Here is a 26,430-nt window from a genome sequence, read left to right on the forward strand (position 1 = left end):
TGCTCCTGATGCTGGTGGCTCCTGCTCAGGGTGTGTTCCCACTCCTACTCCTTCCAACACCCTCATCAGCCGCACACCTTTCCCCGGCCACCTGTGACTGGCCTGGCCATCCTCAGCCTCCGGGACCTGAGCGCTACAGGCTGGAGAGAGGCACAGGACTGCACGTAGGGCGGGAAGGGCAGGGGGAATCCAGCAGGCACCGCCTGCGAGGCGGCCTCAGGCCGGGCCTCAGCTCGCCCGCAGCCCGAGCGCAGCCGCCCCGCGCTCTGCCGCCACCTCGCGCCTCGCCGCCCTCTTATATAGCGCCCTAAAAATAGCTCGCCGCGCGCCGCCTCGCGAGCCCCGGGGAAGGGGCGGGAGCAGCGCTGCCGGCCAATCGCCGCCGGCGCCGGCGCCCCGGCCGCGCCCCCCGCGCCGCGAGCGGCGCCGCCATTGGGCCGCAGTGTCTTCAGGCGCGCGGCGGGCCCGCCCCGCCCGCCCCGCCGTTTACCCTACATGGCCACGCGCTGCCTGAGTGGGGCCGCGCGGCTGCGCGCGCGGGGGGGGGGGCCGGGCCGGGCTGGGATTGCTGAGGGAGGGTGAGAGGGAAGCGGGGAGGGAAGCGGCGTGAGGGGGGGCGGGATGTGGGATGTGGTGTCCCGAAAATAAAGAGGGGAGGGGGCGGTGGGGAGGGCGGTCGCGAGCGCGCATGGCCGCGGTGCGGGGCTGCGCGGAGCGCGGCGGGGACGTGCCCCGGTGCGGCGGCCGCGGGGTGCTCGGTGCGCGCCGGCGCCGCTCGTCCTCCTCGGCCCGGCCCCCGAATCTCGCCGTCCCTCCGCGCTGATCCTCTTTCTCTCTCTCTCTTTTTTTTTAAAGTGTGACTGAAACAAAACAAAGCCAAAGGGACGCTGGATCTATCATTGGTTGATTTTCCTCCTCCTTTTTTTTTTTTATGATCAAAAACAACCCCCCACCCGAGCAAACACACACAAAAGCAGAAAGAAAGGGTCTTGCTCAGCAGCAGCATGGATGTCTTGGCTAGTTATAGTATATTCCAGGAACTCCAGCTTGTCCACGACACCGGCTACTTCTCAGCTTTGCCATCCTTGGAGGAAAACTGGCAGCAGGTGAATCATTTAAATTACTCCTGTAAATCTCTTTAGCGCAGACAGTCGATGCATTGAGGCTGCATTTCTGACTTTATTTTATTTTTGTTCTTTAATTCAGGGTTGGGGTTTTTTGGTGGTTCTTTTTTTTTTTTTTTTTTTTTTTTTCTTTTCTGCGTGGGTAGACCTTTAAATCTCTGTATTTTTTACCATGACAAACTGAGCAGTCCATTCAGATCTGTCTGCCTTCAGTCCTTTCTGAGCACACCCGACAGTACCTGAGATCCGGTGGCATTCTTTAGGGTTTTGTTTTTATGATGACTACTATTTTATTTTTGGGCTTAGATTTTTTTGTTTGTTTTGTTCTTTTAAACAAGCCTGATCACTTCTAGCCAGTGCTGGCAGCTGGTGGAAATGGAATAGATCATTCTTATTTTCAGGTAATTAGTATATGTCAATAAAAATCGTAGCTTAAGTCGGAGGTGGAGGGTGGGCAGGTGTGTGGCAACACTAGGAAAAGCTTTAAGGCTAAGTTCAGTAACTAGGAACGTGACTTATTTTTCTTTTCTTTTTTTTTTTTTTCCTTTTTCTTGGAAGATGGGTAGAAACACACACTTCTTGCTGTCTTGAAACAATGACGCCTTAGGCTGGTTCCAGTAACCAGTGTGTTTTGAGGCACTGTAGGGTTAATATGCAGACAGAATAAGGATAAAGATGGAAATCAAGTATTACAAATGTATTAAAATGATGACTGGTAGCGTGAATACAAGTAAGACCAAGGGGAAGAGTAGGTTACAGAGAAGAGCTGTATAAAATACACTATGAACCCAGTTGTTAACTATAAATAGTTATCAGCTGGGATATTGAGGGAAAAGGAAAGATAGCATTCCTATTTACGGCCAAACGTTGTGAGATAGTCGTGTTTCTTGATGTGATTTTCTGGCAGAGGTGATACACCAGGTGAAATTCTGGAAACTGGTGTCTCTTTAAAAGAAAAAAAAAAAAAAAAACCATCTGCTGGTGGGTAGAAATAGTGGAGTGTGGCTGGGATGACATGTGGTGCTATTGCAGCGCACGGACCCGTGGCACTATCAGTGTGAGAATAACGAGCCCCTGGATTTCGTCTTGCCAGCCTTCACCTGAGTCTTGGCTAGTGTGAGGGTAGCCTGTGTTAGGTCTCCAGTAAGTGACAGTTTGGGATGTTCATTTAATTTTTCCTTAGAAGTGTGTATGGGTAGAGATGTAGATGGCAGAGCTTCTGGGGAGTACTCGGGCTGTAGCATTGTCAGCCAGCTGGACCGGGGCTGGATCTTTAAAGGTTTACCGAAGTAAAATCGTTCTGGCTTCAGCTTTGTATGTGTGTGCACACAAACCAGAGGTTTATTGTCAGCTACAGGGTTTATTTTGCAAAATGACCGATCCAACTTTGCTTTATCCTCCAAGGGGGAGGGGATGCTTTTTGTTATTAATATTCAGTGCACACATCCATGATGGTCACATCTGCTTTCCTTTTATATTTTTAACATGCTAATTAAACGGAAGAGGTTAATATAATTTAATTTTAAAAAATATTTCATAGCGTCATTGTTGGATTGGTTGCATATTTGGTTGCATATTAGTAACAGTCCAAACGGTCCAAAGCGACATAGTGTGTTGACATAGCCAGCATGCTTTAGGCAGTGCTGCGAGTGACACTCTGTCTCCTTCTGCCTTCTTTTATGTGTGGAAGAGCAGCAGTCTGTTTTATACAGTATCATGTACCTACCCAATCCCACTGTTACCATTGCAGAATTTAAAGTCATGCTCCTGGTTTAACCCCATTGATTCTCCATGTATGCTTAAAAAGAGAAGCTGAAAATAGTTTGCTACGTTTTCCCTTATTTCCTCTCAAATCCTGCAACCAGTGCCCAATGTTTCATAATGCATCCTGTATTTATGGTTTGTTCCCCTGTTGCTGCCTCGACTCTCCTTGCAAACAACAGGCAGCAAAACTGATGTGTCAGTGGTGGAAGCAGCTGAAGCTGGCTGTGCAGAGACCATGCTGTTACACAAGCTTGGCAGACCCACTGACACAGAGACCCCAATTTAATTCTTCTAAATCACTTGCAGTGTAATCAGGTCTTGGGGATTTATTTATTTTAGGCAAACTGTAGCAACTTTGAGATAAAGAATGTGTGTGTTTCTAAAGTATCCTTTAAAACTAAAGGCTATATAGTTGAGACACCAGGGGAGAGAGCTGACAGGGAGAGTGACTGATCCCTGTGGGATGTGTCATAAGTGGGAAACAGCAGCTTTAATTTTGAGCAAAAACACTTGCACAAGTCTTGCCTCTGGTCCAATGGTGCCATACATGAGCTTCACAGAGGGTCCAGGGCAGTGATTCTCCCAGCAGCAAAGCAGCACCCCAGGAGATTACTTCAATCTCTTAAAAAGGCAGGGGTTGAGGGAGAAAATAGTTGTATGGGTTAAGAGCAAGCTTCCTTATCATGTTGTGAGCCCCAATTTTGTGATTAGCAGCTACTAGTGTATGATGTGCAGAGGTTAGTCAGTGCCAGGTCCTGCTCTGAGAAACGATGCTTACTGGGGTACCGTGAAAGATGCACCTGCCCCACTGAAAATCAGAGCATACCTTGGGATGAAAGTGTTGACAGAGTCCTGTCTTCCTTTCCTCGTGAGCCTGGACAGCAGTCTGGTAGCTGCTGGCTGAGGAATATACAGCTGGGCCAGTTGCTCGTATTTTGGATTGTGAAACACCCATTACTCACGGAGGGCAATGACAGCACAGGCAGGTTGCTAAATGCTTGCACACAGTCAGCTGATCGCCCATCTTTCCTTCCCACTGTAAGAGGAATGTGAACAAGTTCAGTATCTCTGCTTTTGACAATCAGTGCTGGAGTTGAATGAGTGCAACCCAGCAATATGTACAAAACAAACAGATTTTGTGTAGGAACAGACTGTCTCCTTTTGTGTAGGTTTCTTTTTTAGAAGGCAAAAATACAGACAAAAAAACCCTTGTTCCACCCTGGACATAGTTTGCATTGTGGAAGTGGAGATACCCGAAGTGGAAGCTGGAAATGAACCTGTCATGTTTTTGATGGTTTTTTAAAACACGTTGGGAAGGGAGAGCTTGGTTTTTAGGCAACAAAAGCTGAGCTCATCTCTGAACTTTGGGTACACTCCTTCAGGCAAAACACTTCAGAGGTCAGGAGGATTTTTTCCTGGGGTGGGGACATCAGAATCTAGTGAGTAATCAATAGCACAATTTCATCAGGAGAGAGAACTTTGTTTAGCTTTTCCAGCAGTGTTGAGCCTCTGTGGCACTGAATAGGGATTAAAGGAAAAGGTGGGCTTTGTGCACTGGTAAATGAGTCGTTTGCTCTAAGTCAGCTGGCTGGTACCTCAGCATCTGTGTGTTTCTGCCTGGTGCTTCATCCTGGCTCTGATTGAACCGTCCTAGTTCTCTGTGTCCCTGTGAGCTGAGTCTGCAGTTCAGGACCAGGGCGGGGGGAGATTTCAGCACCTGCGTGGCTGCTGCGCTGCTGCAGGAGGGCCTCTGGCCACATACGCCATTGCTCTGGGATGGCTGTCTCATGTGGCATCCCCGAGATTGGAGCCGGACTGCTGGGAGAGACAGCACGAGGCTGAAGAGCGCCTCATTACTCTGCAGAGGAAGGAAGTGGGTAGGAGGCTGTTTTTGAGGGAGGTGACTCTGAGGAGCATAGCCTGTGCAGCTGCACATGGTCCCACTTTGTGTGCCAGGCTGCAAAGAGTGGGAGTGCAGGGCTGAGAATTTGGAAGGGGTGGACATGGGGTTTGACTCTGTTCTACCTGCTGGGCCTTCACAATGTCATTTAGGGGGTCACTGAAAGATAAGGGTGCAGAAGGCATCTTTTGTAATCAGATACGCCTTTTTGTAGGGGTGACATTTTAAACATACCTATTGTCCTTCTCTGTAGGCCCCTTGGTGGACTCTGAACTCACCATCCTATTGTGAAACAGGGGTCTGATCAGGAGACATTTTGGGGCTGCTGTCATATTCTGTGGGGGCTGTAAGGCACCCTCTAGCATGGCTGTTCCCATAATGTCAGAATATGGGAGCACAAAGAGCAGGTGGATGCACAGAGTCATCGTGTGCAGCTGATGCAGCTGTATGAAAACAGCAGGGCTTAGGTGCCAAACCCTGGTCTTTTCTGAAGGAGATAGCCTTTCCCACATGTATCAGCAGGCAGCACAGGTCTAATTGGCTGGCAGAAGTGGAAATGGCATTATATTGTTTGCTGATAACCATTGCCTGATAACATTTCCTTTTGCCTTGGCTGACCCAGCTGCTCTCAGCTGCAGCAAACAATGATCCTTTCAAGAAAGATGCACATTTCCTGTAAAGCATAGGATCGAGGAAGCCTTTGTTTTGCTCCTGACCCTTTCATATAGCCTTCTTTGCCTGTTTTTAATCAATTCTTCAAGCCTCAGTTTCCCTCTTTCTGAAGTGACTGACAACAGCAATGCTAAGGCCTAATGGTTTTTGTGGAGCTCAGAAGGCTGAGTTTTGACTCATCCTGGAAAAGGGCTTTGAGATCCCTGTGCTGTGTGAGAGAGTATCCCAACGTGACTAATCTAGCAGAATTCTTACATCTTAATGCTGACTTTTGCTTGGCAGATGGGGTCATTTTCAGGCCTATAGGAAAAATTTCCACTCCTACTGGAAAGGAATAAATCACACTGAAGAACATTCCTGCCTCCCCATCATCTCCATTGTTCTAGTTTAATGGCATAGTTGGCCACTACATAAACTAAACCATCTCTTTTAATATTGCTATTTCATCTTGGTTCCAGTCACAGTGTAACACATTTCTTAAGTGCTTATAGTATATCATGCCTCTTGAGAATAACTTTCAGAAATGGTTGACTTCCAAGAACAGCCACATGTGTAATGCAGTGTATTTCAGACTCCGAATGCTGCTCCATTTATACCTGCAGCCCCTCTGCTGGCTCCATGTGCTGAAAGCATGCTCCTGTCACCTTACTGAAAGAGCTGGACAAAGAGAGGAAAGACAAACCTGAAACTGCCGTCTCTATTCTTACATTTCTTAATTATAGAATCTGTTGTTAAAAGTGATTATTTCTTGGTATTCTGAAAGCATACAGTCCCGCAATCCATGTTACAGGTCTTAGAATAGCAGATTATGTGAATGACTTGTGTCAAGTGATTTTGAAATGGGGTAAATACCTTTAAGCAATGCACAATCATAATGTGGGTACTCAGCTAGAAAATATTTTCTCTTACTTGTTTGGGATGCTTAAATCTACCCTCCCCAAGCCCGTACATTTCTCTATGTCCTATTGAATAGGCAATGCATAGATTAGAATAGGCTACATGAAAATAATGATATATAGCTAGTTTGCAGTGTGGTATTTCCATGTGGAAATGGCAGAAAGTTTTCAGTTCCAGATAGTAATTTCATACTTAGGCTCTCCAGAGTTGAGGCAAATGGTATCTTCTGGATATTGTTGGGGGATTTTTTGAGGCTTTGTCAAATAATTCTCCACTGAGAAACATCCAGTGTGTTGTTTCTCCATTCTGCATTAAGAAACATAGAGAAGCAAGAAGGAAGCTGCTTCTCTTTGATTGTAGCTGCATGTGAACGACCTTGATTGGAGTTGTCCTTATGAAACAAAGGGATTTTGCTCATTGACTGAGCAATATTGGTGTTTAGTACATTAAGCAATGGGGTAGTAGTACACCTCATCTCCTATCAAATTTGTCACATTCTGCAGAGGGGAAGAAAAACTGTGGGCTTATGATCGTCATGCTCAAAACCTCACTAAAAGTTATGCGCAGGTATTGTAATTGGTGTCAGTTTTCTTTTTTGATGCTAAACCTGAATTTTTGGAGAGTTAATAAAGGTGTTTTCAAGGGTAGTGCTGAGTTCCTCTTTCTGCTTCCTTGGACTGTCAAGTGCTTTGTGTCCATTCCCTACATCTACAATGCCCCCACCACTTCCAAACTCCTGGCAGTGCTCAGGAGCTGGGAGTGCCATTTTTGTGGTATCTTTTAAACTGATGTTGCAGGAATTACTCACCCGAATTACTGAATTTCTTTTTCCCACATGTTCTTCTTGTACTCTGGGTGCTTCTGCCTTGGTCAAAAATAGTCTGGATTCACTTGAACTGCAGAGTTCAGCTGATTCTGTAGCAAGCGAACAAAACAAACCTGCCAGGAAAAGAGCCTCCTCCCAACACTGCCACTGTGAGTTAAAAAATCATGCCTGGTTCCCAAGACACTGAGATTGTCTTTAAAGTCACAGACCTTTTATTTTTTAATTTGATATTCTTTATATTTTCCTTACGTTTGAGCCACTGGAGATTTGTTTTGTTGTCTTTTATTATTTAAAAACCCCAAACAACCCAGGATTTGTAACTCTTACTCGATTCCACCAGCATTAAGCAAATGAAAGTACTATGGCATTTATAGGTGTGTACATCAGAAAAAGCTCATGTATTGCTTTGGTCACCAGGCTGTATTTACCATTCCTGCTCTGGCAGCAGCTGGTGAGGAAGACTGCTCGGCTGCTCAGGCTGTTAGTCTGCCTGTGAGAGTAAGCAGCCTGTGAGTTCATGTCGCATTTCCCTCCTTAGAAGAAATTGTTTCAGCTTTTATGCTCAAAGATAGTTTGACGTCTTGGATTTAATCAGGACACCAAACCTTTGCTTCTCGGCTCTTCAGTTACAAGATGAGTTGGCAGCTTTTGTCTTCTGATTTGCTGCTGTGGAGATTCCTGTTCCGGATTTGTGGTGCTTGGGCACAGTGGCTGGGGCAGGGCAGGACTGTGCAAGGCCATGGGGACATGGGCAGCCAGTCCCTCTGGAGCTGCGGGCCCATATCCTGCCACACCAGCCGCCAGGACAGCTCCTGTGCAGGGAAGCCCTCGGTGGGGTGTGGTGTGGTGTTGCCTCTATGAAAAAATCAAAAGAAGATTCTGAAAGGCAAGCTTAAATGCCCCTTCCCAGAGGTCTGGGTTGTCTTTGTGACGACCTGTGCATGGCACTGATTTGACCCTTCTCAAGTTTTAGTACGTGTTTGGAGTTGAGCGTATGAAGGCTGGGCAGAAGGCATTTAATTTTTTTCTTTTAAAGGTTTAATATATCAGCTCTGATTTATTAAGCTGCTATGATGCTGTTAATCCTTTTGAAGCAGGTACCCATTCACTCCCTATTCTTATATATGAAGGTTCCTTTCCAATCCAAAGCATTTCCACTCAGTGCAGCTGTGTATCATTACATGTGTTACTTTTTGGAGAACTATTAAGAGGTGTGTAGTGTACTGTAGAACACACATCAAAGAGTCCGAGCTGGACTCTTCATGCAGAGATGTTTATGTCATTTATGTTTGCTGGAGGCCCACCAACCATACTTATTTAAGTGTCATACTGGTTTTGAACATGATCCTTACAAGCAGTATGTCCACGTCCTAATCCTCTTGTTACTTCCCAGCGTTGTGGACCTGAGTGCAAAGCTGGTGTTTAAATCATACATGGAGTCAGCAGCTCCTAGTCTACAAAGGATAGAGTAGTAGACAGTGACACAGGCAAGCTTGGGAGACAGTGTGATTGATGGGAAAGGATGCAGAGGAGGAGGACACTGGCTTGTGAGAGGCTCTTCTGAGACATTCCAATTAGTGTCTTGATTTACAAATCCTGCCCTTAAACCTGGAGCCTCAGAAGGTCAGTTTTAAAGGGATGCTGACATAGGGTTGATGTTTGACCATAAAGGACCTTTGTAAGCCAGCATGTTCTGACAGAAACTGCAATCAATGGAAATATCTCCATCTAGATAATTCAAAAAGCCCTGGAAACAGGGTTTGTGTTTTTTGGACAGGATCATCTGGCCCACCTTCTGCCTGTGCAGCTTTGTCACTGCAGTGTTCTTCCTGTACGACTGAAGTGACTGGAAATCACAGTGAAAATGAGTGTTAACTGTTTATACTGTGCGGTGAGGAAAAAGGCATGTGTCAGGACAAGTAAATTAGATTTTAAAAATGCTTTCACTGCTGATAAGCTACTATGGTGCTAGGCATTTGGTTTTAATCCTGACCCTCGAGTTCAGTTCCATACATAAGGAAAGTTCTTGGATTTTGAACATTTGCAATTTCTGCTGACTTGCCTTCGCTCCAGCCCAGGAGGGGAATCAGCATTGTGCTGAATTGCTTTGAATTGCTTTGTGCTGGTGGGGGTGAAGTACGGGTCTGCCTTTAATCGCCTGCCTTTGTTTTCCATCCAGCGGAAAACAAAGCTTCTAGTGATCAGAGTCGAAGGTGAAAATTGTCACGGGGTGGCAGAGTAGAAGAGGGGTGAGAGGTGCTCCTGTCTGCTTGCTTTTTACACCAGAAATGCACATCACGGCACTTAGGTGTGAGACTCAGATTTGAGTTACTGGGTTGCTTGATTTAAGTCTGCCCTTACAGATTACATCTTGGATGTGTGAAATTTCAGTGGATAACATGTTTCCAACAAAAGACTGGGCAGAAGTGTATTTTTTTTTTTCTGAGAACGTTTGGTAGAAATCTTTCAACCAGTTGTACTTCCAAGAATTTCCTGAGGGCCTTGCACTTTTCAGCGTGAAAGACTTAGTTTATGTGACATCTTCCACTTTGTTGTCAATTTTAGCTTTTCAATTCAGGTATTGTGCCCCTAAAAGTTGATTCAATTTCTCCCAGCTATTAGCAATTTAGTTAGTCAAAGGTATCCAGACTTTCTGCATCCTGTGACTGTTGCATCTTTGGAGAACTGCATCCACAACACTATGTGATGCTCTGAGCAGTGTCTGGATACTTCTGATCTCTCACCTGGGTGCCTGCTTTCCCTTCCTCAGGGAAGGGCCTGGCAAGGCATGTAGATACACAAGATGCACGAAAGCAGTGCAGTCACACACTTTCCTTGTCTCCTTGCAGCTGCTGGTCTCTCCTCTCTCCTTTGCTCAGCTGCTGCCATTGAGGTGCTGTGCCGGTTTGGAGTTGGTGCATTCACCCTGCTGCGGCACCTCTGGCTTACTGCTGGGTTTTGGATATGGGTGCCCCATATCCCTGGGTACAGGGTGGGCTGAGTGGCTCAGGGGCTTTGTTCTTTTCCTGTGACTGTGCAGTGGTTTAAAGGGTGCCAGCCCTGCAGAGCTTGCTGCCTGCTTCAAGCTGGTGAAAAGTACTAGATAATTCTTGTTTGGGGTTTTTTCTTTTCTTTCTTTTGGCCTTCCCTGTCAGCATGGAAAATTTGTGCTGCTCTGAAGAAAACATCCCACTCATCTGCAACTTACTACAGCTGCTGTGTGAGTAATTAAGTATGGAAAGGAGGAAGGCAGAGGGGAGAAGAAAGATGGGATCTAGTGTTTCATATGGAAAGCATCAGGCCAGAAGTGGCTTTGTTTCTGACGCGTGGACAGTGGAGAGGCTGCGTTCGCTGCACAATGGAAAATCGGTGCCAGTGGAAAAAACTTCTCTCATTAGTGTCTAGATCAGATGGGGATGAACTTCAGTGTCGCTCGTTTTTGTTTTTAAATTTGTCTGCATTTTAAGGTAATAAGGGAGAAGCAAAGAATACTGAACTGATTTGAGAATACATCCAGTTTGGGTAAAATAGCTCTTTTCTGGCTCCACCTGATGCTGCTGTCCCAGTTCATTCTGGTGGTGTCATCCTGCAGTTGCTCATAAGCTATGCCAGCACCTCAGAGTGGTTGTGAGCATCTGAAGGTTGCTATACATCAGAGTGTTACCAAGGTATGTGTTTCTTCTATTTGTTTTTGGGTTTTGATCTTTCAGGATAGTGTTAAATTATGTTGGTAGGCTTTCCTGCACAATCGAGGAAACCAGGAGCTTGGCTTTGGTGCTGAGAAAGGTGGTTCTGATGTAAGCAGAAGTCTCTGAGAGTTGGGGTTCTAAGAAACCTGTGAAAGAGCAGTGGGGGTTTTAGTCGAATAGGGAGAGTAAGGCATGTTTCTGTCTGGTCAGACCAGAGGAAGAAAACACTTAGAGTTTTGGAGGTCTCCAGTATCTTGGAGGACAAGGCGACTGCTTTAAGTGACCTGACCCAGTGAAAGAGCTTGTAAGGTGATTTTCTTGCAGGGTTGAGAATTTCAGGGTAAGTGGGTGTCACCTATAGTAGTTTCCTACTTTCTACTGCAGGGACACAGTGTAGACTTCTCTTACTGGTACTTCTCTTACCTCTCCAGTGTAAAGTGCAAAGAAAGATTCTTGTAGGCAATGTTTGAAAACGGAAGAACCTGGTTTAATCTGAGGGGTTTTTGTGAGGGGACGAGTCAGTTAAGGTCAGCCGGAGCTTTAGTGCTTGTTACGTTGATTACAGGTTGAAACCTTCCAGACACAGGCTGAAATACCTGTTTCCAGTGCCTCCTGGATGAAGCTGTGTGCTTGAATAAAACCCCCTCAGGATCTGGGGTGATTTGCGGGCTTAAAAGGTAATATGGGGGCCTTGGCACCACACTGTACTTTTGGGTTGGCTGCAAAGCTCATGCTTCCTCTTCAGGCAGCCTTGATTTTCTGTTCACTCAAGATAGTTTTCTGTTTTCTGGGAGTGACTCCTTTATTTATCTGTCTTGGATGCTGGCAAATAAGTTTCAGGGTGCCCGGTTTAAATACTCTTTACTGGGTGTGTCTAAGTTGTCTTGGGCTTTCTGAGTTCTGGGGGTTTGTTTAAAACATGAATAGACCCCAGTAGTTTGAGGGAAAACAGAAGAATGCCAGTGTAGAGTTACTTTCTGGTGTGAAAGACTTGGTAGACAGGTGACTGTCTCGGTGACTTCCCAGCATTGTTTCTTGAGTGCTCAGAAGAATGCCAGTGGGTGCACAGAGCTCTACAAAGGCTGCACTGGGATTTCTTTTTCCGACATGAGAAGTGCATTTCTTACAAGAACACATTTGAGGGAGAGCAAGGGAAGCAAAGTGTGGGTGGTTTCTTAGTCCCAAATACCTCCAGTGTATGTGACTCCAAGTCCTCAGTGCCCTAGCTGCACACTGAGTGGATGCTCTACGTTGAAGGCTTCTCCTCAGTGGGACTGTCTCATGTGAATTATTTCATGCAGCAAGAGCTATGCCATGTACCATTCAGTCAGTGTTTTGTTTGAGCTAGCTGCATCTCTGGTCAGGTGATGTTCCATTATGGTGTAAGATGGGAATTTCTGTCTCATTTCCATTTCTTTAAGTAGTAAAGGTCAAGGAGATCTTTGGCATTCAGTTCTGAATGGTTTTTCTCTTTGTAAATGGAAAGAATGGTATTCACATCACACCGGGGGTTTCAGATCTGTCAGTGAGTGCAGATCTGCCAAAGTTACAGTGAATTTACACTGGCCCAGTGTCCACGAAGTCACTTGACACCTTTCAGGAGAAGAGTCTATACAAATCCCAGATCTTGTCAGGATGTGGACTAAATATCAGGATGTGGGCAGAAAACAGCACACCCATGTTAATGATTTGATTAAAACAATATTGCTGCTCTATAACTCTCATAAATTTATTTTCACTGGTGTTGGGGAGGAGATACTCTCAAGTGCTGTAATGAGAGAGTACATTTTTTAAAATGTTGCACAATAGGCCACTAAGTTGTGCTCTAGCTATATTGACTTATTCTGTTTTATAGTGAGCATGGCCTTAGGCATCCTATAAATACCATTTCTCCCCCGACCTTCAGCTAATAAATAATGGAAACTGTACAGAAAGAAATTTTCTTTCCATGAAGGAATGAGAGGTCCTGAGCTGCCCTCTATAAAACTGAGGATGAAGCATGATTTGTTTTCACTGGTTTTATAAATGAAGAAAATGTGGGTGTGGGAGGGAACTAGAAGATGTTTCTAAGAGCTAAATGTGGCCTTCCCAACACTGCAGGGTAGGATAATGTCTGGTGTAGGCACTGCTTCCCCCAGGACAGTCATACCCATCTGTGAAATGATGACAGATGAGAGAGGTCTCTTAAAAGTCTCAATGCATGGATAGAAGGAAGGTTCCCATTCTGATTAACCCTCAGACTTTCATATCTAACGCTGGAAACCAGCCAGAAAGTGGTTATAAATGAGTGTTCAAGGGAGCTCTTTGTGCACTTCAGTGAACTCTGTCATCCAGAGGTGAGACTAAATTATCAGAATGGCCTTTTTTGACATTAAAATCCACTTCTGTACACAAGTCCTCTTTGAGGTCTTTTTGCTCTGTTTTAATGATGTTGAAAAGCTGTAGTGTAAACGTGAGTCATGAAGGGTCTCTGTGTGTGCACATATGGGTGACCAGGCATGTTTCATTTTGAGACTCCATCACATGTGTACTGTGTGTCAGGTTGGAATTATGTCTCAGAGGAGAGACCAGGTTCATGGAAGTGGGGGCTTCCTCCTGCTCTGGCTGGAATCCAAAGCGAGTCTGTGTCATGTTGTGTCATGTTGTGTCATGTTGTGTCATGGTGGGGGAAGGGCACATTCTCACTGCAGCTTGGCCTCCAAGGTTAGAGAAGGGTCAGAGAAGACCTTGTGTTCAGCAGGTGGGTTTTACTGGTTAATTTTGAAGGCAAATGAGATTCAAGAGCAGGGTGCACATGATGAAAAGCAATTTTGGTCTCTTGTCTTCATTCAGCAGCAATAAACTACATATAAGCAGATTTGGCCCAGAAACAAACAAGCAAATTCTGGATATTGGCACTGTTAGATCATGAAATTCTTCTGCCCAGGTGCCATTTCTTAATGTGTGCCTCAGTGGTGCTTCCAGTGTCCTTTGAAATCCACCTGGTGTGAAGCCTTGCGTTCCTTGGAAGCCTGTGCTAAAACCTAATTTAGGGGAGGAATGTCTAACAAGACTGTTCTCTTTTGCCGCTCAAGTCTTCCCCCTCCTATATTCTCTCTCTTCTCCGTGAGCAAGTCTGTTGCTTTGTTTGGATTCACCCTGTTTATAGCTGCACAAAGCTGTGATGCTTTCCCTGTCTTCATCTGTATTAACTATTTCAAAGATTTTTTATCTAAATATGAAATAAAACTCCTGCTCATTGACGGGAGATTACAGCTCTGACTGCAGAACAGACATGATAAATAGTAATAAAGGTGCTTTGAGTTTTGTCATACTTTCCATCTCTCTGTTCCTTCCAGTTTGCCTGTGTATCAGATGCTTAGAATATGTCCTCAAAGCTATATTTGTCTTCCCTGTGTCTTACCTGTTCTAGGACTCTTGTCAGTCTTACTGGATCTCTGCTTTGTGTTAGGTGTGCATGTTGTGTTGCTCTTTCTTCCATAAATGCATTAATTAGTGTTTTTCCAAATTCAGTCTCTAGGATTTATTTCCTGCCACTATGTGGTTTCCTTTATAAACTGCTTCTTTCTGCTGGCATCACAGAAAAATGTAGCATTTCCTCCTTAAGCCCTTTTCCCTGCTTTTCTTTGCAATCAGAACTTTTTATGAGTTTCCTTAGTTTTCCAATTTGTTTTTATTAAGCATATTTTTATAACAAGGGCTGTGATCCATCAGAGTAAAGGGAAACAAAAAAAATTATGCCAAATTTGTGTTTACTTGTTTAATGTAACAGACTTTAAATGGGATGAAGTCAAATTGGTGTTGATGACTTGATGGTAGCTGGTTCTAAGTGCTGGCTTTTGACAGTGAGTCATGAAAGATCTCAGCATTTCAAAGAGCCTAAAAGCACAAATATAACCATGGGCTGGTATTAATATTGGGAAAAGCTGTTAGGGCTGCTGTGCATTGCTGACCTTTGTTTGGGAAAAAGTATTTGTATGCTGATTAGTTAGTTAAAGACCACTGCTTTTGTGGTTGATGGATGTGGAATGGTGTTTAACCTGGACCATAGTTAAAGGGTAAAGGCCCCTTGAATTTGGGTGCCCACCCAGCACACCTCTACCCTTCTCTTCACATTGTGGGCAGGGAGCAGCCTGCCCGAAATGCTGTGTGGTCAGTAGTGGGGTCCCACTGTTGTCCCTCTGGAGAGTCCCCCTGCTCTGCCACCATCCACTGTGGTGAGTGACTGTGGTGGCCTTGAGCAGTGTGGCTCCCTGCACCCTGGCCATGCACCTTAAAGGAGGATTTGCCAAAGCCCCTCGCATAAGGCAGAGGAGCCTGCCTGAGCCAGGGGAGGGATGGAAGGGGGACACATGAACCTGGCTGCTCTAGGCTGCGAGGTGCTCTCCATTTGCTTGTCGGGACACCCTGGACTCTGGGCCTTCCTGCTGTGTTTGTCCACTCTGCTGCTTTTAACCATCTCTGCTCCTTTGAGTCAGCTTGGGCTGCTTGCATGACAAAGAAGTATTTCCCTGGCATTTCAGAAGATGGGTGATTCCCTTTCCTTCCTGTGCGGAGGGAAGCTGCTGGCTCCATGCAGGGTCTGCTGGGGTTAGAACAAAACAGTTGGGCCTCATCAAATAGAGGTGAGGCACACAGCTGGCTGCAGGCAGCGGGGCTCTGTGGGTTCTTGCTTGGTTCTGCCTCTGTGAAAACTTCTTGCAGGAACTGTAATCTACCTCCCCTTTATTCAAAAAGCTCTCAAGCTGTGGGTATCTGTGAGGGATTTTTGTGTGGAACATGAGGACTGTAAAAAAACAGGTCCTAAATCATGTGCCATTGCTAATGATTCTGCAGACCAGCAGGTAAAAAGCCAAGTGTTTCAACAGAAATTAAGGAGTGAAAACAAAGAATCTGCTACAATGATACATCACGTGGCACCATCCTTATGACTTGATAATGTGTTTGCACTGGTCTACATCCTAGGTGTATTTTTTCATCTAACGATTTCCTGAAAGAGTTGAGTATGCAGAAAATTCACTGTCCTTCCAGATGCTAATCTGAACAAAAGTTGAAGTTCAGAAATAAAATATGAATGAAAAAATTGTAGGAAAGCAGTACTCTCTGCCTAACTCTTACATCAGTACCAGAACTGTGTTGGCAAGTTTGAGCAGTCTGTAGCAGCAAAAATCCTTAGCAGTACCCCAATAAGTCAGAGAACCTGACACCTACCGTCTTGGAAGCAAAACTTGCAGGTTGCCTTTTTGAAGATCAAATTTTCCACGAGCAACAACAGAGCTGTTTCATCAGAGAAAAATACATGCCTTTTCATCCAAGACCAAGAGGTTTCGAGCATTCAGATATCTGATTTGATGGCTGGGCTTTGAACAGATAGGATGCTTCACAGCCATTGTCCTCAGAAAGCAGAGAAGCTGTAGCATGCCGATTTTACAGGCTGGGAAACTGGGACACCCAAGCTCTCAGTTGTTGGAGAGAGGAAGTCAAGAGCAGAGCTTGAAAAGGATACCAGCTCCCTGATCTCCATTTTAATTAAATTATTTCTGCAATTGTCTTCCCTGGCAGTTTAACTGGTGGAATGCGGTCTAGCAGAGGAATTTTTGGCTGCAAAGTTTACAGGAATATTTTTCTGGGCCAGATCTTTGCTCAGTGTAAATTAAGATGACTCCACTAGCTACGATTATGGCACCAGCTATTTACTCCTCCCTCTGAGAATCTGGCCCTGCTCTGCAGACAGTGGGCAGTGTCATATAATCTCTTCTTTTTAATTTTAGTCTGTCTAGACACTTCTGCAGCACCCCTTTCTGGGAGAACTTTGTGCCAGCAGCTCTGAAGCAGCACCACACTTCTCTGGTGAGAAACGCTTACCAGACACAGTGTGGAGGTGGCCTGGTGTGCTGAAACTCAGCATTTTTTACCTTGGTTTAGGGTTTGGATATGATGGTCTCAGTGTTTTTAGGTGGAGAGGTGGCAGAGGGGAAAGAGCAGCAGTATTTCTTCCCAGTGAAGAGGAATCGAGTCCATTGTTTTCTGGTTTTGACAATGTGTTGTCCCAGATGAGTGCTGGAGATACGTGGATGGTGCTGATGCACCATTGCTGTGGTAGTAATTTTTTTCCAGCAGTGGGTGACACCTCTCTTTGTGGGTAAGAAGGTCTTTTTCATGGTTTTAAAGGCCATGTGCCAGCCTTTTGTTTATTATTAGTCAGTTCTCCCTCCCATGCCATTACTACCACTTAGCCTTTAGCTTCTCTGATGCGTTTTCTCCCAGTCTGAGTCACCTGGCATATAGCGGTGGTACCTCTCTAGCTTTCTGCAAACCTGTCACCAGGCACACACAGGACCTAGTTTTTACAAAATTCTCAGATTTGTTGGCCGTAGTTAGGCAGGTGATTAGCTAGGACTGTTTTTCTTTGTGTTCCGTTCTCTTGCCATTCCTGAATTACCAGGACTGTCTGCAAATGTGTTTGTCAAGAGCCAAACTCAGAAAGGCCATGACTCTGGCTGGGGCTCAGGAGCAGCAGCAAGATGTATGTGTGTATCTATTTAGAGAGAGACGTGCCTTTTTACTGCTAATATTTCTGCTTGAATCCAAATGCACTTAATTGCTAATTCTCATAATAATTTTTAAACATTTGCTAAGCATTAAGTCCTTCTTTCTGTTGTTAACCACCTACATTTATGTGTCTATACCCAGCCCCCACAATGAAGGGTATTCATGGCTGCAGAAACAAAAGCCTGAAGATAGAGATCCTAAGTTGTCAAAAACAAAATTTCTTTTTGAGAAAACCATAAAGCACATACTATTTCTAGGATTCCACCCGAGCTTGATCAATACTAGTGAAGTAGAAAAGCAAAAAAAGCAGCTCCCAAAAAAGCAGCTTCCATGAAAATGGGAAAGAGATTCTTTGTGCAGCCTTAATGATTTTGAGAGAGACGTTTCCCCTGTGAATTGCTGTAGGAGTTTGCACCCCTTCCCCCACGCTCAGCAGAGGCAAGAACATATGACTATCCTCATGTAAGGCAGCGCAGTGTTAATAATGCTGCTGTATTGATCAAATTGGGCTGCTTTGTCACCAGGGACATCTGGGAGGATTTATTCTAACTCCTAAGGCTGTGCCTCCTAAAGTGCATTTTCCAGGCCTTTCACTAGGCAAAGGGTCTGCTGTGCTTTTGTCTAAGCATGCAGGAGCAACGTTTTCAAAAGATTTCATGGTGTCCCACCATCCACAGCCTCTATCACTGCTTCTCACAGGGCTCTCACCTCCCTCCCACTCACAGCTGGATGTGGCTCAAGTTCAAAATTGCATTGTGGCAAGATCCAGTTGTTTGCCCTTGGAGAGCACCTGGAGGAGCAGGCACTGGTTGCTGGAATGTGGGTAAACACGGGGTGATGGGAACAGGAGAGGCTTCCTCTTTGCTTAGAAAGTGAGCAAAACATCAGTAAGAACGCAGCACAGAAGGGAAAACATGTGCAGGAGGGTTTTATTTCTCCTCCTGTGCCCTCAGCTGATATTCATGACCTTGTTAAAAAGATTAGACTGCTTCAGAGACTGCACGTGGTCATTTTTCAGTGTAGGGAGAAACCGAATGTGGCTTTTATTTTTCCATCTGATAAATTGCCAATTTCAGGTTTTACTTACAGAGCACTCTGAGTAGTCTGAGAAGAACACGATCACCTTGATATTATATTTATGAGTAAAAATGGTATGAGGCAAAGAAAGCTCTTAGCTCACATGTAAAGAAGACTTTTAGTGCAGTTTTTGTTTCCAGGAATGCATCATTGCTCGTGGCAGGGAAGGGACACATTAGGAAGCTTGACAGGAGGACTGAAATGCCTAGGGGTACTCAGGAGCTTGAAGGAGCAATTTGATATCATGCTTCTTTGACAGGTGTCAGGAGCCTGGTGCTGGGTAGTGATGGGGCATCTGCAGAGCAGGGAAGGGTCAGAGACACTTGAAATGGGGGAAATCCCTTGAAGCTTGCTATGGTGGCAGTCAGAGCACCTCCAAGGTGCTCTGAGCAGAGCCCACGTGTTCAGAAGTGCTGCCGTGTATCCTGAAGGGATCAGAGTGACAACCAAGTCACAAGTCATGCCTGGAAAATTATCCTGAATGCATAGGCTGCCAGTAGTTCTTGCTGTAGCTAAAGAAACACAGTTTGAGTGTGTTTCTGTCTCTCTCTGAGTCTCAGTTCCTGGACTGCAGGATCTGAAGCAGATTCCTGCAGCAGCACCGGCCACCACGAGGCATTTGGGCCTTTCCTTGAGCTCTGGTATCATGCAGCTGCTTGGGAAGTGTAACTGTGTGGGAAGTGCAACTGCTTGGGAAGCAGAGCTGGCTGGAGGTGAAGCAGAAGAGTGCTCCCAGGAATGCTCCCTGTGAAGCAGACTCAGCCTGTGGTCTCACATGCAGCTCCTCTCCCACCATAAAGGCTACCTTTGTATGTTTATAACCAAAATAAAATTGCAGTTTCTGACAGCTGTAATTTGTACTTGGAGGAACATAATGTCTGTGTTTGTTATTGCAGGGATTGTACCAAAGCATGGTAACAGAGGTCTGAAGTGTTTGGGATGACAAGAGCTGGCTGCAGATTCCACCTTTGAGGGCTACTAAAAACCAGCTTTAGTTAAACAGTGTTAGTGATAAACAGAATGCCAGGAAGGATTGGCTGTACCGTGAGAGGACCCCCCTCCTGCAGCTGGAGAGGCCGTCCTTCCTCAGTTGCCTCCCATCCCCTTCCTGCAAACCATGCCAAGAGAACCTGGCTGTAGTCTTCCAAGCTGTGACATTGGAGACTTCCATCACATCTCAGAAAGACAATAGAGGGAAGGACTGGTATAAAGCCAACCCACAAAGGCAGGCTTATCTTGGGAGATGCCGTATGGACTTAAGTAGAGTGGAAAAGGGAAACTGGGGAAAATAGGACACTTAAGGTAAACTAGCTACATTTTTTAAATGTCTGAGTTGGAAATATGCCAGATAACGTGTCCACTGCTGGGTTTATAATGACTACAGTATGTTTCCTCTTTTCCTTGTTGGTAAGTGGGTTTTGTTTATTTCCTTTTTGGAGGGACCACAGTTCCCTGCAGTGCATTTTCAGTAGGGAGCTCGAGCTCTTTAAGGTGGTTTAGTGGGTAATGCTGTAGTGCTGTGAACATGACATCTTCCAGTTCCTGGCATCATCATTTGGGTCTTTTCCTCCCAGGGAGACATGCAATGTTGAGTTTCATTCAGTTTGCTCAAGGAGGATACTTAAGGATGGGGCTGGAAAGCTGAAAGCCTCATGGAGAGCCTCTCAACAGTGTGGGTGCAGGCAGAAGGAATGCCAAGAGCCTTGCCAGTGGAGAGATGGGTTCCTGTGGTATCACCTCTGCAAGGTGGCGCTGAGTGTTGTGCTCAGTGATGTGCCTGGAATTAATTTGGGAACCCTCCCAATTAATTTTAGGGGGAGAGGTGCCAACACAAACAAGTCAGGGCCTGGTGTTTTCCACAGTATTCTCCAATACATTTCCAAGGATATTTTGCTAGGAGAAACAGAAGGTTTAAAAGAAAACCTGAGAAGGAACAGTGACTTGCCTTGACTGTGAGGCTCCTGCCCAAGTAAAGAGTGTTGCTGAGGAAATGCAGTTTGAATAAACAAGGAAAGGAGAGAGTGCTGATACGGGAAGAGAGGTTGAAAATTAGAGCCTCTCTGAGGTCCTGGAGTCAGACAGGTTTCTGAGAAGGGTTAAACAGGTTCTGTCCCATCCTTGTCCTTCAGGAAGAGTAGAGCTTCTCCTAACCTGTTTCTGCTGATGCTTTGTCACAGCACCTAGCCTCTGCTTTTCACCAGCCTACTTAGAGTAACGAAGTACCACCCTTTGGGCCTTTCTGCATTGTAGTCTCTGTGGACTGCTGCAGTGTGCAGGTACCCATACAGGGCATTCCTGTGAAGGTATTTCATGATGGCTTATCATATGGTGACAAAAGACAGGCTTGTGCACAGAAACCCTTGAATTAATCCTGGTGGTTTCTTGGATGCTGGGAAGTCATCCTATCTTCCAGGAATGCCAAAACATTGCATTCTTTCTAGGCTATTTTCTGGCTGCTTTGCTATTAATAACTTTGTCCTGAAATAGCACTTTATATTGCAGCATATTAAAATCATAACAACTGGGTGGGTGTCCACAGTCAACAGACTGAAGAAAGTGAGCCAGTGTGCGAGCTGTGGTTGTGTCAATTGGCTCACAGAGGTGTGCTGACTCTGGGCAGCTGGGGTCTGACCTGCTGAGCTTTCTCAAATCAACAAATGGCAGGGTTCTTAGTGGGATCTCCTGGCTTCCCGTGCCACGTGCAGCCAGTATCGTACGACCCTCTGGGAGCTGATGTGAGGCTGATCTGTGGTCCTTCCGCAAGGAGTGAGCAGTGCCTCATCCAGTTCTGACAATGCACCTTGAGTTGCTAGTGATATCCACAAAAGGCTGTGGCAGATCCCCTCTCCTTTTTTTGATGTAGTGCATTTTGGGGATACAGATCTCAGATGCCTGGAGCGGCTGCCTGGGTTGCTGCTGAGCGTTTGGGCCAATACTGGCAGGCTCTTTACCAATGTGCTCTCACAAATTGCTGTTAAAGAGGACCATGCTGCTTTTATCAGGGTATGTAGCAGCCTGAGTGCACTACTTGTGAGATTTTGAGGCTGATCAAAATCCCTGGTGGCTAAGAGTTTTGGAACAAGAGCCTTGGCAGAACAGTGCAGAAATGAAAAGCAATGAAAAAACACCTTTGACTGTAACATAGCATCCTTTGGAAGGCACCTGGTTTTAAAGTGAGATACACATTTACCTGCAGTGGGACAGTCAGGCATGAAGGCTGTTGTTTCTGTCCACAGATCATGAAAACTCTGGCCTAGAAGTGGCAGAAACCAGTTTGTGAATATCCCATATAGATGACCCAAAATTAAAAAAAAAAAAAAAAAAAAAGAGAGAGAAAAGAAACAAATCCAAGTATCAGGATGTCTGAGAGTTGTTTTTACAGTCTTCCTATTTTTCCATTTAGGTCTTACTGTCCCTAATAAAGTAGACAAGATTTGTAATAGAAAAGAACCATCTCCAGCCATCAAAAAACATGTCAAATTCTGTTTAATGTAAGCCACAGAGATAAGTGGTGCTAATCAAGAGCAATATTTCATGGATTTTGAATGTTGGCAAGGTCTTCAGCTGATGTAAACAGGAACCATGAAATCAGGGCTGCTCTGTGCTGATTTACCCCAAGTGAGAATTCGGTTGTGCTTCCCATTGCTTTGTTTCTCGTCTGAGTTTTTTTGTCTTGGCGCAACAGTGAAACTCAAGTCTGTTGTCTTCTCTTTTTCTTGCGCAGATTGGCATATTTATCGCAGTAGCACATGCATCTTCTTGCTCTTGTAAGATAACAAGTTGCCCAAATAATTAAAAAGAAATCAAAGAAAAAAGCAGCAAATGGCTTTTTGTAAATGTGCTTGGACAGTTGCTGTGCTCCCAATAAAGTCTAAACTTCAGTCAAACAGCCCACTGCTCCCCACATGGCTGGAGGCAGGCTTTGGTCCTATATGTTTATTATCGTTTAGAAGTGGTATAAATGCTCCTCTATTCTTTTTTGTTCTGCCCTTATTCTACAATGCATTCCCCTTCTTCCTCCTGTTTCCTGTTTCCCAGACAGGTCCCCACCTCTTCCTCCCCACAGCCAAAAATAATACAAAAGGGAACATACAAAAGATTTTTTGAGCCCTGAGATGTGATAATGAATGGGCGTCATGTACAGAGTAGACACAGTAGTCCCAGCACAAAAATGTTGATCACGCGAAGTCAATATGAGGAATTGCACGTTTTTGGATTAGGAATTCAGTGTTATGCATCCTCTTGTTTAATATATTTTTAGGTCAGAGCAGATGAGAGCACTCACAACCCAGGACTCTTACTAAATATTCTGTGTATTGAGTGTATTGATCACATCTCTTCTCCAGGTTTGGTTTAATAAGCTAATTGTGACAGACTGTGCTTATGAATGTGCTGTTGCCTGAGTGCACGAACGCAACTGCTGTATATGTTTGTGTCAGCTGTTGAATAGGAAATGTTAAGATATCTCTGGATGTTAATAAAACATCTCTAAAGAGTACATTTTTTCATTCATGAACCTAACCAGAGTAATTACAAGGAATCCAATTCTGCTGTGTAACCCCACTGTAATACTTTCTAAGGATGAATCTTGATTGAGGATCGAGACCTAAAATATTGCTCTGCTTTGTACATTCCACAGTCGTCAGCATTTGCTCTTGCGTATCCACTTCCTGTGGGAAGTTTACCACACTCTGGGGCATGCTTTGAACCTGATCCTTTGATTTCAGTCAGATTTTCAGGAGCTAGGACAGGCAATTCAAGGAGCTAATTGTGCTTTTTTTGCTGTTTATAACGCTAAACTAAAGCTGCTTCCAAACTGGATGACCACAGGTTAAATACACGCTTGATGAAGTTTGGAGAAAAGTTTGCAGTGAGGGCCACTAGCCAGCTCACTCAAAGCCATCCAAGGTTGTTATATAAATAAATGCTCTCTTCAGAAACATTTTGAAACACTGTATATATAATTTTTCAAATGGTCATCGTATGGCTACTTGCTGTCTTGACTGCATGGCAGCATGCAGGGTATGTGGTGGTGTACAAGCACACATGGCTTTTATCATATTTTGATACTAGCACAATGGACTGCTTGCACTTTTGAATTCTTGATTTGGCTATCCTTAATCCTTTGCTGACATTGATGCTATTTTTTAATGTCGTGACTGGTCGCAAGTTTCTAGTAAAGTTTCTATCTTTACTAAACAGTCAAAAAAAACCAAAACAAAAGCCCTCCAAAGCCCTGGTTCAGCGTTTGCAGATTTCTTTCATCCTTTTTTTTTTCTATCTAGATGCCTATCAAATTCAGCCACGCTTAGCTGCAGTCCTTTGTTCAGTATCTCACAACCAGTGCACTGAAATTCTCTATGCTTAAGGCCCAAATACCACAGATTTTTGGTGAACAAATTTGACTTGTCCATTTGAAAGAATGTTTGTTAGATAAATATATAATTCATTATCACAAAGTTAGGGAACAAAGCCTGATTTTGACTCCTTGGTTAGAGTTAGGGTTCAGACTTTTTTTCTATTTGAGACATTTGTTACCGCCCATTTCTGCTGGTGAAAATTGCTAATTTATGGTAAAGTTGATTTTGATCTTTTAAGCTTTGGAGTCTGATTCAAATCTTTGATAACCCTGGTTATATCATGCCCCAGAGCAACAGGAAGATGAATCATGTTTATGTGAAGGTAGTGATTCTGTCCTTTATATCCACATTTTTTACTTTAAATTATCTTTGCTGAATGCTGTTGAGGCATCTGATTTCAGTATTTCTTATACTCTGGAGAAGTATAAGAGGAGAAGATCGAGGGAGAAAGCCATCTGGGTCATGGTAGGAGAGTTTATTGAGAGTGCTGTTGTGCATGAATAACGGTGAATGGGCTGGTTTGACTAAATACACTTCCTTAACAATTCATTCTTTGGGCTGAGACCAAGAGGGAAAATGGGCACAGGCCATTATTGTATTGAAGAAATTAGCAAACAGAGACTTTAGTCCTGTGTAGGGGAGTCAAGAATAAATAGACTTGTCCATTTCAGGCTCCAGTGGCTGGTGTGACCCATTCGGAGGGTGTTAGGGAGGACTGGCCTGATGCCTCAGGCATATGGTGAAGTTACCACAGGAAGACAAGTCATTGCATATCATATGATCTTTCTTTGCTGACTATGCCCGTGGCTGCTTTCTGCACTTGGCAAAAGCCTGTTTGTTGAGCACCCAGTTAACTTGATTTCCTTCGTATGTATATGAGGGATTAGGAACATGCATACAAATATTTACCACAGGTTAGCTGTCAGTAAGTATCTTATTGTTGTACCTGAAAAGCGGTTTTAGCTCTCTTTTTTTCAATGAACTGTAATACATAGGAAAGATGTGCTGGCACGTGACTAGCTTTGTCTTAAAACCTTTGCAATAGAAATTATTTGGTATTGCCTGAAACTTTTTCTTATATACATTTATTTCAGGCTGTGGTTTTCCATTTTTCCCAAGTGTATTTTGCAAAACTACTTATTTTAATACTAAAACTCTGTTTATTTTATTCTGTCCCAAATGTTAAGCTTCTGATGTGCTGCAGCTTTTTCACGACTAGCAACTGCCCTGTAAAAGTTGCCAAGAGGAAAAGCTGGAGGTTTTGGCAGCTGGGTGGGAACAGATGACAATCTTGGAATAGATGGGCAAGAGTATTGGGCTTTGTTGTTGTTGTTCAGGAAGTAATGAAGGCTTTTGGCAGTGGGAAGAAGATCCATTGTTCAGATCTTGTTTTAGGGTTAAGGATAAAAAACAGCATGGCATTTCAGGGAAGGCAGGTAAGTTTTGAATCTCTTATTCCTCTTAACTTCAGGGCTGCCCCACAACATCCAGTTCTATTTCTGCCTGTGGTATCAGCAATGCAAGTGTCGGTGTTGCTCAGAGCTTTTGCCGTTTTGCTGCACAATGACACACTGACACTGGGCACTGCACCTGGTGCCACTGTTTGCTCTGAGTGTGAGTGAATGGCAATGGCACTGACCTTAGTGTTACTGTTTTGGGTTGTCTTCAGGTTGAAGACAGTTTCTCCTCCAATGCAGTCTTGAGATTTTCACAGTTATTTGGAGATGAGGCCCCTTTTTTGCATGCCAGTAGAAAGCAATGGGGTCATGATGGAAGTTGAAATTTGGCCTTCACTATTGCTTGTATAATTCTGCTTTGCTTGTGTAAATTACAGAGAACCCTTTCAAGTATTGTAAACAGACCTGGTAGATCAGACCTGCTTGTCAGCCACATTCAACATTTCCATTTTCTGTCACAGCCTGATCTAAGTATCCAACTTCCTAATTAGGTTTTGGATAACTTCCAAGTTCAGTGCTTGATGTCCAATTATATCTGCAGTAAAATGGCACTTAGAAGTAACTAGCACTTCCAGATAAGAACTTCTGATGATCTGCTAGAAAAATTCATAACCAAGATATTAAAAAATACTTTAGCATCAATAAAACAGAGGAACTCAGTGAACATATTTATAAGGTGTCTTTCCTGATGTTCTGTCCTCAAATTATTATAAGTGTTCGGGCTTTTTTTTTTACCCTTGGCAGAACTTTGTTGTTGCCATATTGTCCTAACTGTGCAAAGCGCCCAGAAGTTTGAGTGCTTTAAAGACTTCACAGCATGGACAGGTGCTTCTCAAGTGACCTGTTATGTTTCAAAAGTCAGTCTGTATGTGTGGGTGAAATTCTAAAACACAACATCGCTGTCAACCAAGACTAGTTCTTCGCAATTCATTGGAACAAGTTTAGATTTATATCCTGAGAACTAGGAGTATAGTTTGGTTCATCAGATGGAATTAGGTTTTCCAGAGCTGTCTGGACCACATGCCTAACTTGTGTCCCTGCAAAGGCTCCTGGCCTTTGGGCATGTCTTCTGTTATTCTCTAAAGGGGAGACATTGGGTGCCTACACTGCCT

The 26,430-nt window shown here is 44.4% G+C and overlaps 1 protein-coding gene across 3 annotated transcripts in view; it reads left to right on the forward strand.

Annotated features, from left to right (window-relative positions):
- Positions 1-559: 559 nt before the first annotated feature.
- The window catches only part of KLF7 (KLF transcription factor 7), a 67,101-nt gene continuing 41,230 nt past the window's right edge, over positions 560-26,430 (forward strand). For 2 of the 3 annotated variants that reach the window (XM_069022212.1, XM_069022213.1), the window contains exon 1: positions 689-1,106. In XM_069022212.1, the coding sequence (XP_068878313.1) occupies positions 1,005-1,106 (102 nt within the window). In that variant the 5' untranslated portion in view covers positions 689-1,004. Of the gene's footprint in view, positions 579-688; positions 1,107-26,430 lie in introns of those variants that run through there. The other variant, XM_069022211.1, reaches the window with a different exon arrangement.

Source organism: Aphelocoma coerulescens, chromosome 7, assembly GCF_041296385.1.
Source record: "Aphelocoma coerulescens isolate FSJ_1873_10779 chromosome 7, UR_Acoe_1.0, whole genome shotgun sequence".
In the NCBI taxonomy this organism is placed as follows: domain Eukaryota; kingdom Metazoa; phylum Chordata; class Aves; order Passeriformes; family Corvidae; genus Aphelocoma; species Aphelocoma coerulescens.